Source organism: Perca fluviatilis, chromosome 13 (genome assembly GCF_010015445.1).
Source record: "Perca fluviatilis chromosome 13, GENO_Pfluv_1.0, whole genome shotgun sequence".
Lineage (NCBI taxonomy): Eukaryota > Metazoa > Chordata > Actinopteri > Perciformes > Percidae > Perca > Perca fluviatilis.
In genome coordinates this window covers 16,177,265-16,196,475 of record NC_053124.1, presented here as the reverse complement: position 1 = coordinate 16,196,475, position 19,211 = coordinate 16,177,265, and the positions used below count along the sequence as shown (strand labels likewise).

Below are 19,211 nucleotides of genomic sequence, written 5' to 3'. Positions count from 1 at the left end.
TTCCAGGCAGCCCTTGGTTTCTAATTAATTCAGCACATGAAAATCAACAGTTTTATTTTTGAACAAAAGTACATCATCATTGCATGGTAACTAGAGACTTACCAGTAAAATTACTGAACAGCATCACATTCATAAACTTGATTATTCAGGAGCCAACTTTCAAGATTTTTTTTGCATGAATCAAGTGTAGTAAATGGGCTAAAACATAAAAATAAAATGTTGTCTTTCCCTATCTTTGTGAACTATGGAGTATGTTTCTATTAGAGCCCGACCGATATATTGGCGGGCCGATTTTATCGGCCGATATTAGGCATTTTCCAAACTATCGGTATTGGCATTTATAATGGCCGAGAAATGAATATTAAAAAAACTAAATAAAAACGGACAAAACACCCTTCAACTATGTTATGCGTGTTGGCGTTGCATAGTTTGTCTACCAGAGGGCATCCTACATCGTCCCTGTTGGCAACACTCATGTTTAACCCTTTAAGTTTCATATCTTAAGTTTGAATTTTTAATTATCAGAACTTTAATATATTCTGATGTTCCTCTGTTCTGTTGTGACAATAAAACAAACAAGTTTGTTTTTAAACTGCATTATCATTATTTTAGTGAGGACTCATAAATAACTACAAATAACTAATGTTAGGGAAATCTGTTTTATGTTTTGTTACGTGTTTCTGGATTTTTTTTCTAGAATATCGCATTTTAAAATCACCAAATATTTGTATCGATATCGGCCTTAAAAATCCTTCTTCATCTGTCGGGCTCTAGTTTCTGTGAACATCCATATTGATCTCATAGCCGGACAGTTAGAATTTACAGTCAGTTTGTCCCTAATCTTTACCTCCATCTCTCCACTTTTCTTGAGCTCTTCCTGATGTATTCACTCGCCCTCCCCTCTGCTCTCTAGTTATCTCTTTTTTTAGAGAATTTCTTCTTTCCTTCACTCATCTCTTTGAGAAAACAGGATTGACAGCATCTCTTTCTCTTACATCTCCATGCCATCATTTGAACCTTCCTTCCATCTATCCTGCTATCTCGTTATTCCAATAATTTCAACTTCCATTTTTCCATCCATACTTCTTGCTCCTGTCTTCTCTTCCATTTCTTTCTACCTCTTCCCTCCATCACTCCCTTCATCGCCTCATCTAGCTCCATCTCTCCAAAGACAATCTGCCATTGCTGTGCCCTCCCAGAGTGATCCCGTTAGATGGCTAATGCTGTGAAAAATGACAGCAAACCGCCATTTTTACCGCCATCGCCACCGCTTTGGGGCCGCCTGCCGCCTACAGCCCTGTTGCCTGGCAACTCCCCAGACAGCTTCCTTCCAAAAGGCAAAGGAGCCTGTCTGCTCTGCTGCGATAGAGACCCGAGCCTAATAAGCATTATATCTTATTTTGTCTTATCATTTTGTTGTTAGAGACACAAGTTTGCTCGGAGCTGCGACTATGCAAAGAGCACTGATGCAGAATGTGTCTCTCATATTGAATGAACAAAATGATATGCTACAAGTGTGACTTCCCGGAGCATTGTTGTTTGAATAACGGATTGCTCAGCCAAAAGCATAAATATACATAAATGACGAAGATGCAGATGATGCAGTGAAGTCGTCCTGTTCCTTCAAGTCATTGCACTGAGTAAGTGCAGCACCAATATACAGAAGGGTGACAAATGAAAGGAAATGATGCCTTCACAGTCACCAGAAAAGCCCTCAGTAAGTGAGATTTAGATGGAGCGAGATATATTACGGTTCTCATAATAAATTGAGCATAACATGCATTTAATGTCGCTGTGCAATGCAACATATATTAACACATAACCTTGTGATGCTCTAGCCTTTACATTAATGTGAAGGCATTCTATTCAGAAGGCATTCTATTCAGTGCAACAGAAATGCTACTATGTCCGACCTAGTTTGAAAAAAGCCATCCTTTTAACAGACATATCAAGTCAGCAATGTTAGATATTCCATGTTTAAAAAGTATTTTCTTCCATAAATGTACCGTATGGAAGACAGAGAGTAAGGGGCTGTCTTTGTAGAGCTTCATCTTCCATGCTACACCACAGCTGCTACAGTCCAAAGTGGCCAGCAGCTTGCAGAATGATTGTCTTTATTGTTTACATATAAAACTGTATCTCTTCCTGTGACCATAGATGATTTGTGCCACTGACTATAGCCCAGTGACTTGGCTGTACCAGAGCATCTTATGCATAACTCACGATTTTTCTCTTGCTCAGTCCCTTTCTAAGTTTGAAAATAGGTAATACAATTTTTTTTTCATGAAGGAGTTACCTGTAGCTGTACGATAAAAATGCCATGCATGAGTCTTTTCTGTACTGTGTCAGTTAAATGTGGTCCTTATAAAAAAAAAAGAAAGCCTGTCTGTGCGTCATCGCTTGCCCCACTTTCCTGTGTTTCTACCTCAATATTCACAGATATGAGTGACATGAGCCACATGGTTACCACGGGAACTCCAAGAGGGTTACAAGAGTGCTTTGTCAAAGTGTGTGAAATCACTGCCATTGAAGCAGTCCTCGCTCTTTAATGTTTCTGTTTTGAGACAGAGGTTGTGAAGATCTTCAGCAGATGGTGGAGAAGTTGACTCTACATCTGTGTTGTAGGAGGTTCCGCATGCTACGTGGTCTTTTTAGCAAACGGCGTGTGATGTGCAACTGCATACGTAATCCTTTGCGAGATTGAATGTTTGAAATGAAAGACAGCAAGTGCAAGCAGAATGAGGCACAAAGTGTGAAATGTGTATTTCCAAGGCAGAGGCATGGGATTTAAAGCTCGAAAACTGTAGTATAATATAACACTTCAAGGAAATCCAGAAATGATACGGTATGGGCCCATTTATGTTCATCTCTGTTGGGTGAATCAGTGCAGCTTTTTAAGCACCAATTCCCATTTTAAGTGATCATTCTATAGAGAACCACTAATTTAAATCCATCAAGGTCATAGAGGAAAACATGAATAGCTGCAATTTCCATTAATGGGAGCAGAATGGAGAATATGGGGGATAAAATGTCTAGTGGAAGTGGATTTTGCAGCCCCTAGAGGAGTGTGTAGGTGTGTATTTATTAATGATGAGGGCATTCGAATGAGACACATTAAACAAAGTGCACACTCAGTGTGGTATGTGTGAGGACCGAAACAAAGCATTTCAGTATACTACCTTTCTTCATCTCTCTTCATCTTGCTTTCTGCCTTAAAGGACTTTGCTTATGTACAGAATTTCTGCAAATCAAACACTGTACTGTAGATGCCTGAACACACAAGCACCATCTGCTGAGCCATTAGACATGTCTTACTGTAAATAAGCCTGAAGAGACACGCACGCACGCACGCACGCACGCACGCACGCACGCACAGCATGGCATTATGCCCAGCCTTGCCCCAGGTGTCTCAGAGTTGATGTATTGGTGTGGCCTCAGATGAATCCATGCAGGGCAAACTAATGCTCTTATTAAAGGCTTTTTAAAGCTCTGCCTAACAGAGAGAGTGAGAGAGAGGAGAGGTGACGTGTTTAGGCGTATTAATATCCACCTCAGGTGCTAATTTCGCCCGTAAGTCACATGTGTCACCATCTGATGTGCAAGACAAGTGGAAATTACAGGAAAGGTAAAGGAATAGAGAGACGAGGGGGCAGGATGGAGAGATAGCATGACAAAGACTGAGTGAGAAACAAGAATGAAAGAAGAAGGTGTAAATCACATTAATGAATAAGCTTCATTAGTCATGCCTATTAGTGTCCTAAGCACGGATTAATTAAACTTTAGCCGACTTTGGAGAAGCCCAGTGGCCAGGATGGGACACAGTTTGATTACACACCTGGATGTTTGATCACTGACACCCTTCATTCTGACCAGCAGCGCACAGTCAGTGTACCTTTGTCCCTGAATGTGATATTAGAACACGTGCAAAGAGCAAACCAATGTGGAAACCTTTACATACTGAGTATTTCTTCCTTTTACTGGTCTACTCTGTTGGTTGTATTGCACCTCAAGGAAATGCTGCCTGTTTTACTTACTGTCCACTTGTCACTTGCTTCAAATAATTTGTGCTGTCTAATTTGTTTTCCCGAAACACAATGTACTTTTTGGAGGGTTGTATTAAATGATCTCCCTGTCTATGTGTTTGTGTTGTCAACAGGCGGACCCCCAAGGCAGAGACATAGCCATCCGTCCCTTCTTGGAGCACTGTGAGAACACCCACATGACCATTTGGCTGGGCATCGTTTATGCCTACAAGGGACTGCTAATGGTGAGAGGAGAGGGTTACAACACAACATTTCATTATGTACCCACAATCCGGACACACACATAAATGCACACCTACACTATGAATGTACTGTAAAAGGGTATCTGCTGTCTGTTAACAGCCTTATAAATGTGCATAGAGGCTTGCTGCCATTTCTATAATGCTATTTCTGTAATGTGTGCCAGTATTGAAACTTAAGTATCTACTTTTAAAGACACAGTGAAATGAAACCTACATTTCCAAGTTGTAATCACGTGTCCTGTGTACATTTTTCATTTATCTCCCGTTACATGCTAAATATGTGTAAAAAAATAAAATAATTTTGGAGTATTTTCATATCAAAATCCCTCTCTTTCCTCTTCCTGTAAAACGGATCCTCTCATCTAACTCTTGGCAAGAAAGTGAATGAGTAAGCGTATTTCCCAAAATGTCAAATTATTCCTTTAAGTTGTGGTGATATCAGTTTAGTCAAGGATCATTATGGGCTATACCTGAGCAGTTATCTGATACACAGGGCTCTAAACAAACTGTAACATGCATTAAAATGTTTCATGTCCCCACCACACAGTATTTTTTTTTAAACCTCCATAAAGCAGGAGCAACTGTAAATTATGCAAACCTCACTACATTTATGAAAGGTGAGACAGAGCAGTAAATCATCTTAAGAAGATTGAGAGAATGCAGAGGATTCTGAGTAAAAAACTCTACTGAAAATGTTGAAGACAAAGAGATGGAAGGACCGAGAAAATTGTAGGGTAACAAGTGGAAGGGGCTTTGATATAAATAACAAGACGGCAACAAAAAAGTGGAGTGGTAGGAAAAGTTTGTATCAAGTGATTGACAGGAGTCCACATCTGTATGTGTCATAGAGAGAGACAGCAAAGCAAAGAGAAGCATTACTGTAAGGCTTGAGTTGTCCCTACAAACACACATACACACACACAAGCTCACATACGAATACACACGTGCATATCACCATCACTTGACATTTGCGAACACACGCTCACACACCTGAGATCTACTAATCATTGATGATTGCTCCTGTAAATCAGCTGCTTGTCATTCCACTAACTCATTTAGACTTTAGGATAAGCAGGGAGACCACTTTACACACCACACAGTGAATTATTCAACAGGCTGCTGCTGCTGCAAATTTAATGTTCCACCGAACAAACTCTAACTTCACTCTATGTAAACGTTTTACAAGCATGAAAGCATTAAAGTGTTTCTTGTAGCTAATTCAAATAAGATTTAGTTTATTTACAACCTGCACTCCATTTTTGATGATTGAACAAGTCCTGCTTTATTCTGAAGAAAAAACTGATGTTTAGACTAGCAAAGCAAAATGAAAGAAAACATAGCATTCTTTCTACCTCTTACGACGACAGCATAGTTTCAAATAATGAGGATGACCAATACTATTAACTTACTGTGTATGCATTGCCCTAGAGAAACCAGTTCAGACTTTTTATAACCAAAAAAAGTTGTTCTGAAATGTCTGTGTAACCTTTTATTAACAACTTTTATTAAAAAAACATATTTTTACTTTTCCCTGACAGTTGTTTGGCTGTTTCTTGGCTTGGGAGACCAGGAACGTGAGCATCCCTGCTCTCAATGACAGCAAATACATTGGGATGAGTGTTTACAATGTGGGCATCATGTGCATCATCGGTGCTGCAGTGTCTTTTCTGACAAGAGACCAGCCCAATGTCCAGTTCTGCATTGTGGCACTGGTGATCATCTTTTGCAGCACCATCACACTCTGTCTGGTCTTTGTTCCCAAGGTCAGTTTTTTTCTGTTGTAAACGAGGAGTGTGTATGCACGGGCACAGGTGGATTACTCTGCATTGCCAAAAACTAGAGTGCTTAATTATTACCACATTCACACCCCACACTTCACTATGTCCCATATCCTAAAAACGCAGTGTAAACAGTTATGTGTAGCTTTTTTTGCCCATGTAATTGTATCCTAGAGTGCAGCTGTGATTAATATAAACCCATAAACCCCTCTCCCAGTTCATCACCATGAGAACCAACCCAGACGCAGCCACCCAGAACCGGAGGTTAAAGTTCACCCAGAACCAGAAGAAGGAAGACTCCAAGACCTCCACCTCAGTCACCAGTGTCAATCAGGCTAACACTTCGCGATTGGATGGGCTTCAAACTGATAACCACCGTCTCCGCATGAGGATAACAGAGGTCTGAGCCGATGAATTCATGTTGTACTGCTTTTTTTGCCGTGCATCTTCACCATTATTTTACAAGACAGGACGACGGTGCAGTGGGTGGCAGGGTTTTTAATGCAATAGTGGGATAAGGAGAGGCTTTTAATCGTGATTGAAGAAACAGTAATAGAGCACAAGTTCTACAAGAGAAGAAAAAAAAAAATTGTTTGAAGTTCACTGAACTTTAAAAGTAAAAAAAAATAGCTCTCCTGTAGGCAGTTTATTCTATTTTATCATATGTAATTTCATTAATTCTTAATAAAATGATGGTAACTTGTTAAAAGCAACTCTGATCTCTTCAAGAGATTGTGTTGTCACTGAGCAGGCTACACTGTACCTTTTTCTTTTATCCATTTCGTAAAAATGTTCTTTTACTGACATTGAGTGACATTTGAAAAAAATATCCCCTGGCAATCACCTTGGCTTTTTACCAGATCTCTCATGTTGTATAACTGCTGTTGTCATTGTTTTTGTTCATGATTGTGGCAAATGAGGAGCTACTCACACTCTTAGAGGACAAGAAAAGTTATTATGTCTTTGGCAATCAGCAGTCGTTTCCCTTCTTCATTGTGTTTCGAAATGTGTTTTGTTATCCATAGATCAGACTGGGTAATATTTGGCTGATATCTATGTAGCCTACTTGAGCTAGATTGTATGTGATGTTATGTAATTAAAGACATTTCAGTTTTTGGTTCATAATGTACTTACTCTACTTTATCATCTATTTAAACCACTTTAAAAAAAACAAAAAAACAACAACCATAAATGTATGGGTTCTTTTGTTTTTCTGTTTAAAAAGCTGGACAAGGAGCTGGAAGAAGTGACCATGCAGCTGCAGGACACCCCAGAGAAAACTCCCTACATCAAACAGAACCATTACCCGGATGCCAACAACATTCTCAGCATACGCAACTTCACAGACGGCAAAGGTGAGAAATTCCATTTAGCCTTTCGTCATACTATCTATCTAAAAAAAAAAAAACATAACTTACTGTCATGAAGCGTTGGTGCTTTCTATTACAGTCGGTACATTTTATACAGTCTATGGGTACAGCCCGCGTTATTATGGAACCCACGGCAGTTCTAGGCAAGACCCGCCCTTCAATAGCATTTGTGCACTACGATTGGCCAGTTGCCATGCTTGTGTGAGGTAATGGAACCCGATATGTTCAGGTCCTATCCCCTGAACAATCGGCTATCCTAACCTTAAAGCAACACTAGGTAACTTTTCCCGCTTCGGTCCCCCTACAGGTTGGAAGCGGAATTGTTCATTACATTACATTGTCCAGTTCAGTCGAAATACAGATCCGCTATCCGATCTGGCAAACTTGCATAATGTAATGTAATGGACAGTTCTGCTTCCAACCTGTAGGGGGACTGAAGCAGGAAAAGTTATCTAGTGTTGCTTTAACTACTCGAGGTCAATGCCTAACCTCAACCAATCGGGTTGCTTCGTAGGGTAGGTCTTGCCTAGAACTGCAGTGGGTTCCATAATTGCGCGTACAGCGCATGTAAAATCCAAGATGGTGTATCATTTCTTTCTCACTCACTGACTGGAGCTGCTCAGCGGGATGTGCTCAGTGCTGCTGCTGGCAGTTTGTGAAGATTCAACCAAGAATGAGCAGCTCAGTATGAGGCAATTCAGTCTGTCTCACTTTTTAGTTTTAATTTAATATAAGTCTACCGCTGTAATGAGTTTTTTTGCATATATTTCTGTTTCGTGTGCATGTGACTTTTCATAATCAGTGGCTTTAGTAAAGGATTTTAATGCTGCTTTCAGAGCAGCAGCTTGATGGAATATCATGATGTTTTTTTTCTTCCACTGGTGGAGCTCTTGTCAGCTGCAGGTAAAGAAGGGACACATGAGTACTCTGTGTGACAGCAAGTCTGTGGCGTCTATGAACTTAGCTACACTACCTGCATACTCCACTACTGCTTAGCAAGTTTTACTCATGTATGTAGTCACACTTATCAACTCTCCCACCTTTTATTATTAAGCCCAAAGTGGGTCCACACTTGATTTTGCATAAAGTATTTGGTGTGTGGGATGTTGTTTGCTTTGTGTTGAACAATGTACTTGAATAAACAGTAGAAAGAGTATTTAATAGTGAGGAGGAGGCAGTTAAAGTAAACCATGATTGGGTGAGACAAGCATATGGAAACACAAGTAGTAAACTATCAAATGCTAATATATAAAGATACATGTCATATCTGTCTTTTCCAGTGGAGAGAGCCTGTGTCGTTGAGCCTCCCGACATATGCCCGATACAGGCTGTTTGAATTAATGCAGCTGAATCTTAGAGATTATGAAGCCGCGGTCCTCAACTTGAATCAGTGAATCTTTACACCCCAGCAGCACAGCTTTGCATTAGGCACCTTTTAAACATGACGTAGGGTGATGGTGATGTACAGCAGCCAGTTTCAGCACGTCTGATGCACACGCCAACACAAAGCTGCTCTCAGGGGTGTCTAATGGATCTGTCTGAGTTTGGGAAGGTAAAAGAGTGAAACAGCTGTGCTCGTTCTGTGAATTGGCAGCAGAGCGCGTTGGAATTGTTTGAGAAGTTCCTCATCTGTGAAAGTTCATAGTTACGCAACGATGATGATGATGACAATAATCCGTACATTCACAAAGCAACGTGCCTAATGCTTCTTCCTCTTTGTTTCTTAGTTTGTCTTCCTCTGCTTCCTTCTGTTTCTCTTTCTTCTCTGCCTCTCATCTTTTGCATGTGCACACACAAATACACAACAGACACACATCGTCCTGTTATAGCCTTATTAGGTATTCTTACAAGGATAGATTTTAAAATAACAATGTGTCTGAGTTGTCGCACACACAATTGGTTGATGGAGCAGCTCATTGTTGTCTTTTTATGGAACACAGAGAGCTAGCAGTCAGTGCCAAGATTATTTTGATTAGTAGATAATTAGTAAATGAGCTACCATCTGTGAGATTTTTTTGATCGTCTTATATTTATCCTTTAAATAACCCAAACCAGAATACTCTCAGCTAGCCATGAGATTTATTTATTGAATTTAAGATGTTACAAGTACCTGCATTGGCTCAGTGCACTGGATGTATTTGATTTTTTTTTTTTTTATAGATTATATTTCCGAATCATTGAAAGAAACATTTGTGTCATATTACCTGAACATAATTAGCTTGCATAATTTGAGCAAAAACATTCTCACATTTTTCATTTGTTGAGAGTAATCTCTCTAAAGTACTGGCAGCAGCTAGCAGCTGATATCAGGCTCTCTTTAGTGAACTAAAATTCAAATTGTGTGGGCTTGTAAAAATAAATCTATTTTAGACTGAAGCTTTGTTTGCGCCATCTTGGTTAGGTTTTTAAGAGAGAACAGAGATAAATATAGCCAAACACTTTTTTTGTATGAATATTCATTTACAGAGAGATGTTTATCGAAAAAAAGAAAAATAATGTCACCAACAATCTATATATGTATTCTATAAATTCAGATTTAGATTTCTAAATACAGTCACATTTACAAACCTGTGTTGGGAAAAGGAACAAATGCTTTCCTTTCACCATTCCCACCAGTTGAAGTTAGCAGCAACAAGGACCGCATGGGGAATAGTTCATTTTTTTATTGGGGAACAATTAAGAAAAATACAGAAACAGTTCCTAAATAAACTTCACTTCTCTGAAAGGGTTAGGCAGCCATCAACTGCTAATTTTCATATTTCCCTCAGCAGAAAACAAAAACATGCTGATGCTGGTAGAGAAATTATCCTTTTAATGAGTGAATATTGTTAAATAATCCAGTTTCTGCTTGGGGCATAGGGATCAGATGGGCTGGCTTATTCATTATATAGCCGTATTCCTGTCATCAAGTCATGTTTTACAGACAGAATTAAAACTCGGTAGAGCCTCAATAACTCTCTCAAAACAAGAATCTAATATTTAGTGATAGACTGATCATGCTGTTACTTTTTTTTTTTATTCACAGAGACATATATTAGAGTCCAGGTTGTTGAAGTGTTCAAGATAATGGTCTTTCGAGGTGAGAAGGAGAAAGACAGTTCAAAGAGAGACAGCACATTAGGTGCTCCTCACAAACGTCAATCTGACACACATTGAAACCACAGGTCATTAAGCCTCCTTTAAAGATCGCCAGCATATGAACTTTTCCCAGCCTCAATCTGCTTGTGCTTGACAGTCATCATCATCACCAGCTCCTAACTGCAGTCATCAGTATTCATAAGAAAGCTGGTCTAAATGTATTGGGGGCCGTGAATGAGTTGCTGTTATAAGAGTAGAAGGCCGTGTCAACAGTGATTACACTCACTGAGAAGTAACACCCCCCCCCCCTTTTCTCTCTCTCTCTCTCTCTCTCTCTCTCTCTCTCTATCTCTCTCTCTCTCTCTCTCTCATCGTCATTTAATTTAAGTAAAATATTACACTTTTTGTACTGTTTTAATGTCTACACTCTCAATAACTGTGGAACTATGATGAACTATGATTTACATAATTTATTCTTGTTCCACATATTTGCACATTCAAACCTTCTAGTCTAAGTCTTATTGTAGAGTAAAATTCTTTGGCTGGCCCTGGTGTCTATTGATATTTGAAAAGAAAATTCATCAACCTAATACCTTCTTTATGGCACATATTCTGAATCTATTATGAAGTGTATAAATATCTGTGTCTATGCTTTTAACACAGCTCTGAGAGCTACTAGGTTAGGCTTTTTTTCAAAATGTAAAGAGGACTAGTCTACTCGAAAATAGTTCAGCAAGCTCAGATGTCCAATCGGGGCATGGAGTGCTGTGATCAGTGAATCAGGTCAGCAAGTGCTGGGAAATCTGGGACAACTGGAGAGAAAACTGTTAGGTGGAAAAAAGAGAACACCATTACTCTCCAGGTGCAATTTAAAAAAACTCATAATGTTGTTTACTACAATTCTTAATGTGTTTTCACCTCATTGTCTGCCCCTGCAACATCTGGAGAATGCACAAATCATGTTGGGAAGCCTTTTCTTTGTCCCCTCCACCTTCCTCTCTTGATATGGATTCTTTCTTTTTGAACCTTTGCTTTAAATAACAACCATTTTATGTGATGCATATGTGATGTGATTGGATTATGCAATAAGGAAACTGACTGGTTTAAAGTCACTTGGTAGACACGGTTGACATATTGTTAGATTACTATTATGACAAAGACAAATGTGTCACATTTGGGCTGTTTTGTTAAGACAATTTCCCCTTGGTATGGTTGGTAGGAGTGACTTTACCTTTGTGGTGTGAATGTTCTGTATGCAGCAGTGAAAACACATCTGCATTGATATAAACCATCTCAAACCAGGAAATTCATTCATTTGGTAGGTGCATATTGGCAAATTTGTATTGCTTTTTGCATGGCGTCATCAAAGATCAATGTAAGAGCATAAAAACAAGAAGCACCATCCATGCTCATGACTTCCACACCTCCTAAAAATTTTCCTAAAAAATCATGTCAAGTCATGTCTCAGGTGCCGGGCACGTGCGACTTGGGAGAATTACAGGACCTGAGCAGCCTATTTGACACAGCCTATCATATTTTTTTTTATAATGCCTACATGTGTTTTCAATGCAGATGGAGAGAAGTCAATACTGAAGAACCACCTTGAACAGAAGCCTCAGGCGCAGTGGGGCTCCATGGATCCTTCCAGAATTAACAGAGGTCCCCTGGAGGATATCAACTCACCCGAACAGTGAGCTCTTTCATTTCTTCCGCACTTCTACCCCTATGTCCCTCTCCCCTCTGTCTTGTCAGCTTTCTCACCAGACTACACGTCACACGTATCGCAACCACCAGCAGCTCGCAGGCGGTTGCTTTGGCAACAGAGCCCTGTGAAAGCATGGACCGGTCCTGTACTTTTCTCTCCCACGCACATTAGCAAACATATAACCACATAGTGTATGTGTATTCTCCCACTCTGCTGGACTCACTGCAGCATATATACTTACAGTCAAACACATATAAACACAAAGACATGTGCATGTACAGTAAGCATATGTAGACATGCAGCTGATTGATAAGTTGTACCAACTTGTAAAAGAAAATAGTCTTCAACACTAATGTGACCAATACTGATCTACATTCACTTACTATTTATAAGGAAGCAAAGCTGTGGGGTGTTGACTTCATCAATACCGGGGGGGGGGACACCATGCATCATTGAGAGCTCTCCCTCCCACATCCCATTGATGGAGAAGGGAGAGACAGCAGACAAGGGGGGTAAAAAACTGAAGAGAGGACAGTTACAGAGAGAAGTTGTATTAAAGAAAAGGATGTTTAGATAGTAAAGAGAAACCGAGATAAGGAGGACGAGAGAAAGAAAGAGGTAGAGACTTACAGAGGCTTATGTAACCAGTGATTTACAGCTCGTATTGGAAGCAGCTCTGAAAATAGACAGGGAGGAGAACAGAAGTAAAGGAACACTCGGAGCTATTCCCATGCCGCATAAATGTTTGATCACATGGAGGGAAGAGAGATGAAGAGGCAGCGAGAGAGAAAGTGAAAGAAGAGACAATATAAAGAGGTGAGAAAAGAGGTATGATGACAGTAAAGGTAGAGGAGGACGAATGGTAACACTTTGTGACATGTCGAATCCTGACAGAAGTCACACACCAGTTGCATGTTGTTAAATGTAGTGTCTGTGTCATATATGATCCACCCAAAAAACTGAGCAAGGAAGATTGTGTTTCCATCAAGTAGACAGGTCAGGATAACTGACTGGGCCTGAGGACCATTAATATTTCAAAGTTCACCTAATTAAGACATTTTTTTATCACTGAATGAGCTTGGATTACATTCCCCCCTCTGAATTTTTTACATAACTGGCATTTGTTGAACTGTTTTGCGAACTGTCACAGTAGGCGGAAGGATGAAATGTTCTTTTTGTCAGATGATCCCAGAAGCTGAGAGGCACGGTGGATTAGGGGTTTAGTAAGGAGCAGTGAAGAAGGGAATGAGGGTGCTAAAAAATACAGGAAAAACAATTAGAATGATTGCTGAGGACTGAATTATACTTTGCTTGTCTGTTGTGATCCATCTTTGGTATGTTACGGTCTAGTTTTATCACTGTAGCTTGTTGCGATTACATTAATACTTCATTTAAACAGTGCTGAACAAAAATTGTGAAAATCTTAATTGTAAACTAGGCAGGTTCACTACATGTGCCACTTCTGGGCTGGGATTGAATCCCACCAAACCATTGTCCCTTGTGTGAGTATTAATAAGCAGTGGGCATATTGGCACAGAGTTTGACTACTTTATATACAATAGGGTATTGTAATTTATAATTAAAGCTGCAAGCCGCGTTGGACAGGCCCTCGCTCCTCTGCGCGCGTCGGGGTTACTGGCGGACGCCACTCCTTGCGACAGACACCGCAAATCTTCACCAATGAAAAGGGAAATCCCTGCTGAGTTCAGCGATATCTCACACAAGACTCTACGTCATGCAGTTCATTAGCTATGAAAGGGGGCGTGGCTATAGCATAGGGGGCGGGCCATACCATGACCAATGAAAACGAAACTCTCTGAGTTCAATGATACCTCACACAATAATGTACAAGAAACAGGTCATTAGTTATAAAAGGGGGCGTGGCTAAAGCATAGGGGGCAAGTCAAACCATCACCAATTAAAAAGGTTCAATGACACCTCACACAAGACTCTACCTTAAACAGTTCAAATGTTATGAAAGGGGGCATGGCCTGAGTAAGTGGGCGCGGTTAAAGTATAGGGGGCGGCTCAGTATCACATGTAGACCACACATAAGTTTCATGTAAATCGGATGATGTTTGTCATATAAGGCGGATTTCCTGTTGCCAGTGGGCGCTATAACCAAAAGACAATTTTGGCCTGTAAATGTCCTCAGGCCTGGACCTTTGTCAATCGTGAGAAATTCCGGGCAGAGACGACAACGTACACTCAAGTTACAACTTCTTTGTTCATCGATAAATGCTCAAAAAGGCTGCCATGCCCACACCGTTGGACGAAAAGTTTTGCTTTTAATAACTTTTCATCGTTGAGGTCTTTAGATGACACAGACCAAATTTGAAGTTGATCGGATGAAATCTCTGAGTAGTTCTGATTAGCTTACAACGTTAGTATTCGGGGCACAGGGAAAGTAAAAATAAATCGCTATTTTGTACCACTAAAAAGGCTCAAAATATCACCAAACTTCAACGGTAGCAAAATGAGGGTCCCTACATGTTAACCGAAGCATTGAGAACTTTGTAAGTGTACAGACAGTTTATTGAACGAAGAGCTGCGGGAGCTCCGTGAAAGGGCTACAAGAGAGAGAGCTACCGGTAGTAGTAGCTAGTAGGTAAGTACAGCCCTGTTTATCAGAGAGGGGAAATCTTCAGACTGTACAAAACACTGCGTCTCTTGGGTGTTGCGACGCAACAGGTCCCACTCCATGCAACACAGACACTCCTGTTCGGTGGCCATAGCTTCACAATTTCCGCAGGTACTATACACCACCAGTTTCGCGAAGTATGGTAGTACCGGTAGCTCTCTCTCTCTCTCGTAGCCCTTTCACGGAGCTCCCGCAGCTCTTCGTTCAATAAACTGTCTGTACACTTACAAAGTTCTCAATGCTTCAGTTAACATGTAGGGACCCTCATTATGCTACTGTTGAAGTTTGGTGATATTTTGAGCCTTTTTAGTGGTACAAAATAGCGATTTATTTTTACTTTCCCTGTGCCCCGAATATTAGCATTGTAAGCTAATCAGCGGTCCGCGCTAGCTTCTTTCAAGCTACAAACCCACTCGATTAGCATAAAAACATGTCCCAGAGAACGACAGAGTGGGTACACATCTGGTATTAACCCCTAGGTTCGTTTTGCGGTGGAATTGTCCTTTAAAAGCGTTCGGTGCAAGTTTTGTGTCTCTATGTAGGTGGGCGGAAAGTAAGGATGTGGAGGTCAGGGTGGTGAATGGGGGTGTAGCGCTTCCAACTTTTATGCTGGTGACCAGAGTTTCCATCCTGTCACAGACCCACAGTTAATGTTTTAATTATTGGCAGCAGAGTTGGTTAAATTCTAATATTCAAAGTGACTAGTGACTACAGCTTTTAGAAATTTGTGGAGTAAAAAGTCACAAAGAAATTAAAATATGCATGTGAAGTACCTCAAAACTATACTTAAGTACTACTACTTGAGTAAATGTACTTACTTACTCTCTATCTCTGTCTGTTTCATTGTAACTTTCTGCAGCATACAGCGTCGACTGTCCTTGCAGCTGCCCATCCTGCACCATGCCTACTTACCTTCCATAGGAGGGGTTGATGCCAGCTGCACCAGCCCCAACGGCAGCCCTGGTTCCAGCCCACGGCACAGACACATGCCCCCTTCCTACCGGGTAATGGTCTCTGGCCTGTGAGTTTCAGTCACTCCCCCACCTGGCTTTTTGCAGAGGAGACATATATGGTTTTTTTTTTCTACAACAAATAGACTGATATCATCAGCGTATGTGCGTAGTTTGTCTCGGAACAAGGAGGACCAGGGAAGAAGAGAGGGAGGGGGGAGGGCGAGTTTCACTCTTTGTACCTCTTCACCCCGGCCTCTCTTGAGAACAGAAGCCCTCAGTCAGGAAGGGGTGAGAGGAGAGAGAGTGGGCACTGGATGACCCCTTACAAACTCCCATGATTCACAGCAATGTCCCCTTGTTCATCTGCTTCCCTTGCGTAGGCATATACACAGTCGAACAAACATACATTAATACAAACACATGCACACACATTGACACCCCAATAGCAGAGCAGCGGTGGACAAGCCCTGACCTGACGTGTAGCCTTATCTGCTTCAGAGGGGATTGTGCTCCTGTTCCTTATCTGTTGTATGTATGTGCTCGCGGCTATGTGTGAGTTTGTCATCTAACTTGAGTATTTCACTGCTTCAGTGACTGGATACCGGAAACGTGGAATTTACAAGACCCAACAAAGAAAATCTTCCACTTTACTCCCCGTCCCCTTTCCCATTCTTGTGGAGACATGTAAATATCATCATTTCTGACTTTGATGTACTGTACGCTTTGTATATTCTGTGAATGGACAATTAAAGGGTTTCTAAGTGTAGAGCTTGTAACAGAGGCAGGAAATCGTGACATGGCACCCTACAAAGAATTAGAAATATGTATGAAAGATAGCGGAATTGGTTGGTGTAACTGTTGATAAATTAGCTTATGGGCAGCAAAGATAAGAAACATCAAAGTTTGAGAGTCACAGAATATGAAAAGGCACCAGGGGCCCGTAACCTGGAGAAAGACACACATGGCTCTTTTTTCCACTTGCTTTACCACTGCTAAATTTGCACCTTTGGATCTTATCAGAGATTTCACATTAGACTTTGCACAGGCCTTTTATAATTTACAACTTGATTAATATGTCCTCAGAAAGCATGTTATACAGAATATTGATGCTATGCCTTTTATCAGGTCTCCAAGGCTGCATACGTTATAAAAAATAGAGCTAAAAGACACTACAAGAGTGTTCCACAGTTGTTATTTATGTGTGTTATATGCCAAGAAATGCACACATTCAGATGTACACTTAAAACACAAGAGAGCACCTAATGGAATTAGGTGCTTTTCAGACATGGCATTAGTGACGGCCTGGTCATATCGATCCCCACAGAGTGGTCTCCACAGACTGTTAAGATGTCCATCTGTTCTAGCCCTCACAGCTAACCAGCACAGACATGGGCGATGGGGTTCATGTCAATGGCAAAAGGGCACAATGACTTCTTTGGAAGAAATAACATGAAGTGTGAAGAAGTGATGCTGGAAAGGATGTAGGTCTACTAGTTCCACAGCTAGTTTGGATTAAACGGTTGACCTGAATTTCCACGAGAGGTAGTAAAGACAATGAAGACACGGGAGCCTGGTGTAATAAGCCCCAACCAGCTGTAGCTTTCAGTTCCACAACGTGATGACACTACTGCTGGTCACAGTGATAGAGCATAAAGCACAGACACAGGGCTTTCTGTCATATTGAGTGTCAAGAAAAATCACTCCACACTTAGCAACAGTGAACATACCTCAGTTGCTATGGAAATGTAATTCAGTGCTGTTGAACTCGGCCCAAGAAGGCTGCACTGAGCAAAACGGCCATCAACTCAGTGTCGTCCTTTCTTTTCTTTTCTTTTTTTTTTAAACTGTCCTCATGCAGGAGAAAAGCAAACAGGGACTCCGGACAAAAAAAAGGGACTTTTTATGGAGTGTGAGAAGGTTTGTTCTTAGCATATGTTTCACCATTGGTGTCTTGGTTTTTAGTTTTTAAGGCGTTTGTTGAACGCTGTGCCTGTTGTCTTATATTGTAGCCTGCAGGACCCACAGTACATAAATAAGGTGAAATCGGCACTGACCCAGCAAACTACAACATTGGCCACACATCTGTAAATTGAACTACGTGTCATAGATTTATTTAAATTGAATGCATCAATGCATGGGACAGTTTGGGAGAACTTGGTGAAAGCTCCACTTCAGCTGGAGTAGATTTCCTCTGCAAGCTGATGTCTGATCATAAACACTGTCTTTAGTTGAAAGGCCAGTCAATGGATACAGAGTTTAAGAGTTGGAGACAAGCTAGCAGAGATCCACCTGCTATTGGACATATCAGGGTGACTTCCTGTGAGAGCTCCTCCCCTTCCAGCCCCTGCTGAGCACAGGAGCAGGGAAACCCGAGCACACAACCTCCAAGGAGTCACGGCTTCTCCCGCACCTTTGCCAACCAGAGAATCATGTGAGTGAGAGACATTGCCAGAGGGTTCATTCTTCCTTCAGGAGAAGAGAAACCAACTGCACATTTTATATAATACATTATATGTGATTGTGTACAATTTGCTGATACCCCGATGATGGTGTCCATGTATGGAATACTTGGTATTTGGCTTTCTCAAGACGGCATGAAATGAAATGTAAACTTCACAGTTACCTCTGTTTTTGCAACTGTTGTGACAAATCCACTCTGTTGTTTCATCCTCTCACCTACAATTTGATTTGACGTTCTTTTAACCTGTTGATCAGCTCACACATGTCGATGCCAAGATTCTCAGTGGAAAAACTCAACATCACATTGAGAATGCTACTGGTTTAGCAGTTATTCACTGAGGGCAATAAAGTGAAAGTAGTAGCAAACGATCAATCCTAATAACCCACTCCTGGCATTTCCCAAATTACAAAAATTTTTTTTTTTTGTCCATCTAAAATGCCAAATGCAGATCATCAGCTTTTATTTTTAATGTGCCCTGATTTCTTTTTCTTATATTAAGATTCATTTCAGGTTTTTTTTCAACATGGATGAAAAAATAGTTAAAATGCAAATTGTGGTAGGTCAAGGGCTCATAATTTCCTGTAATAAATAAAGTCATGTCGATGGTTTGTATTTGCCACAGGTCTTTTTACCTTTTCATTTTGCAGATCAAAGTGACATATACGTATATAATTATATCTTTGTATGTGTCATCAGGGTTTCTGGAGAACACGGAACGTACATGTCCAAAAATATAACAATATGACGTATATATTTAGTGGAAAAACACAGGTCCATACTGTTACTGTTTTGTCAGTATGATATGTGGTATCACATGAAGTTAAGTTCAATTAAGAGTTTATTAACGGAAAACAAAAACCTACGTTAAATGCAACATGTTCAAGAGGGGCAATAACTTGTTTTCTTATTACAAAAAGAATGGAGAACACTATATATATAT

At 40.5% G+C, this 19,211-nt stretch overlaps 1 protein-coding gene across 2 annotated transcripts in view; it reads left to right on the top strand.

Moving 5' to 3' along the window:
- gabbr2 (gamma-aminobutyric acid (GABA) B receptor, 2) overlaps positions 1 to 18,888 on the top strand; it is a 187,566-nt gene extending 168,678 nt beyond the window's left edge. For both annotated transcript variants that reach the window (XM_039820728.1, XM_039820727.1), the window contains 6 exons: positions 4,157 to 4,267; positions 5,824 to 6,048; positions 6,281 to 6,463; positions 7,289 to 7,418; positions 12,084 to 12,201; positions 15,717 to 18,888. In XM_039820728.1, the coding sequence (XP_039676662.1) occupies positions 4,157 to 4,267; positions 5,824 to 6,048; positions 6,281 to 6,463; positions 7,289 to 7,418; positions 12,084 to 12,201; positions 15,717 to 15,882 (933 nt within the window). In that variant the 3' untranslated portion in view covers positions 15,883 to 18,888. The remainder of the gene's footprint in view (positions 1 to 4,156; positions 4,268 to 5,823; positions 6,049 to 6,280; positions 6,464 to 7,288; positions 7,419 to 12,083; positions 12,202 to 15,716) is intronic.
- Positions 18,889 to 19,211: the final 323 nt, after the last annotated feature.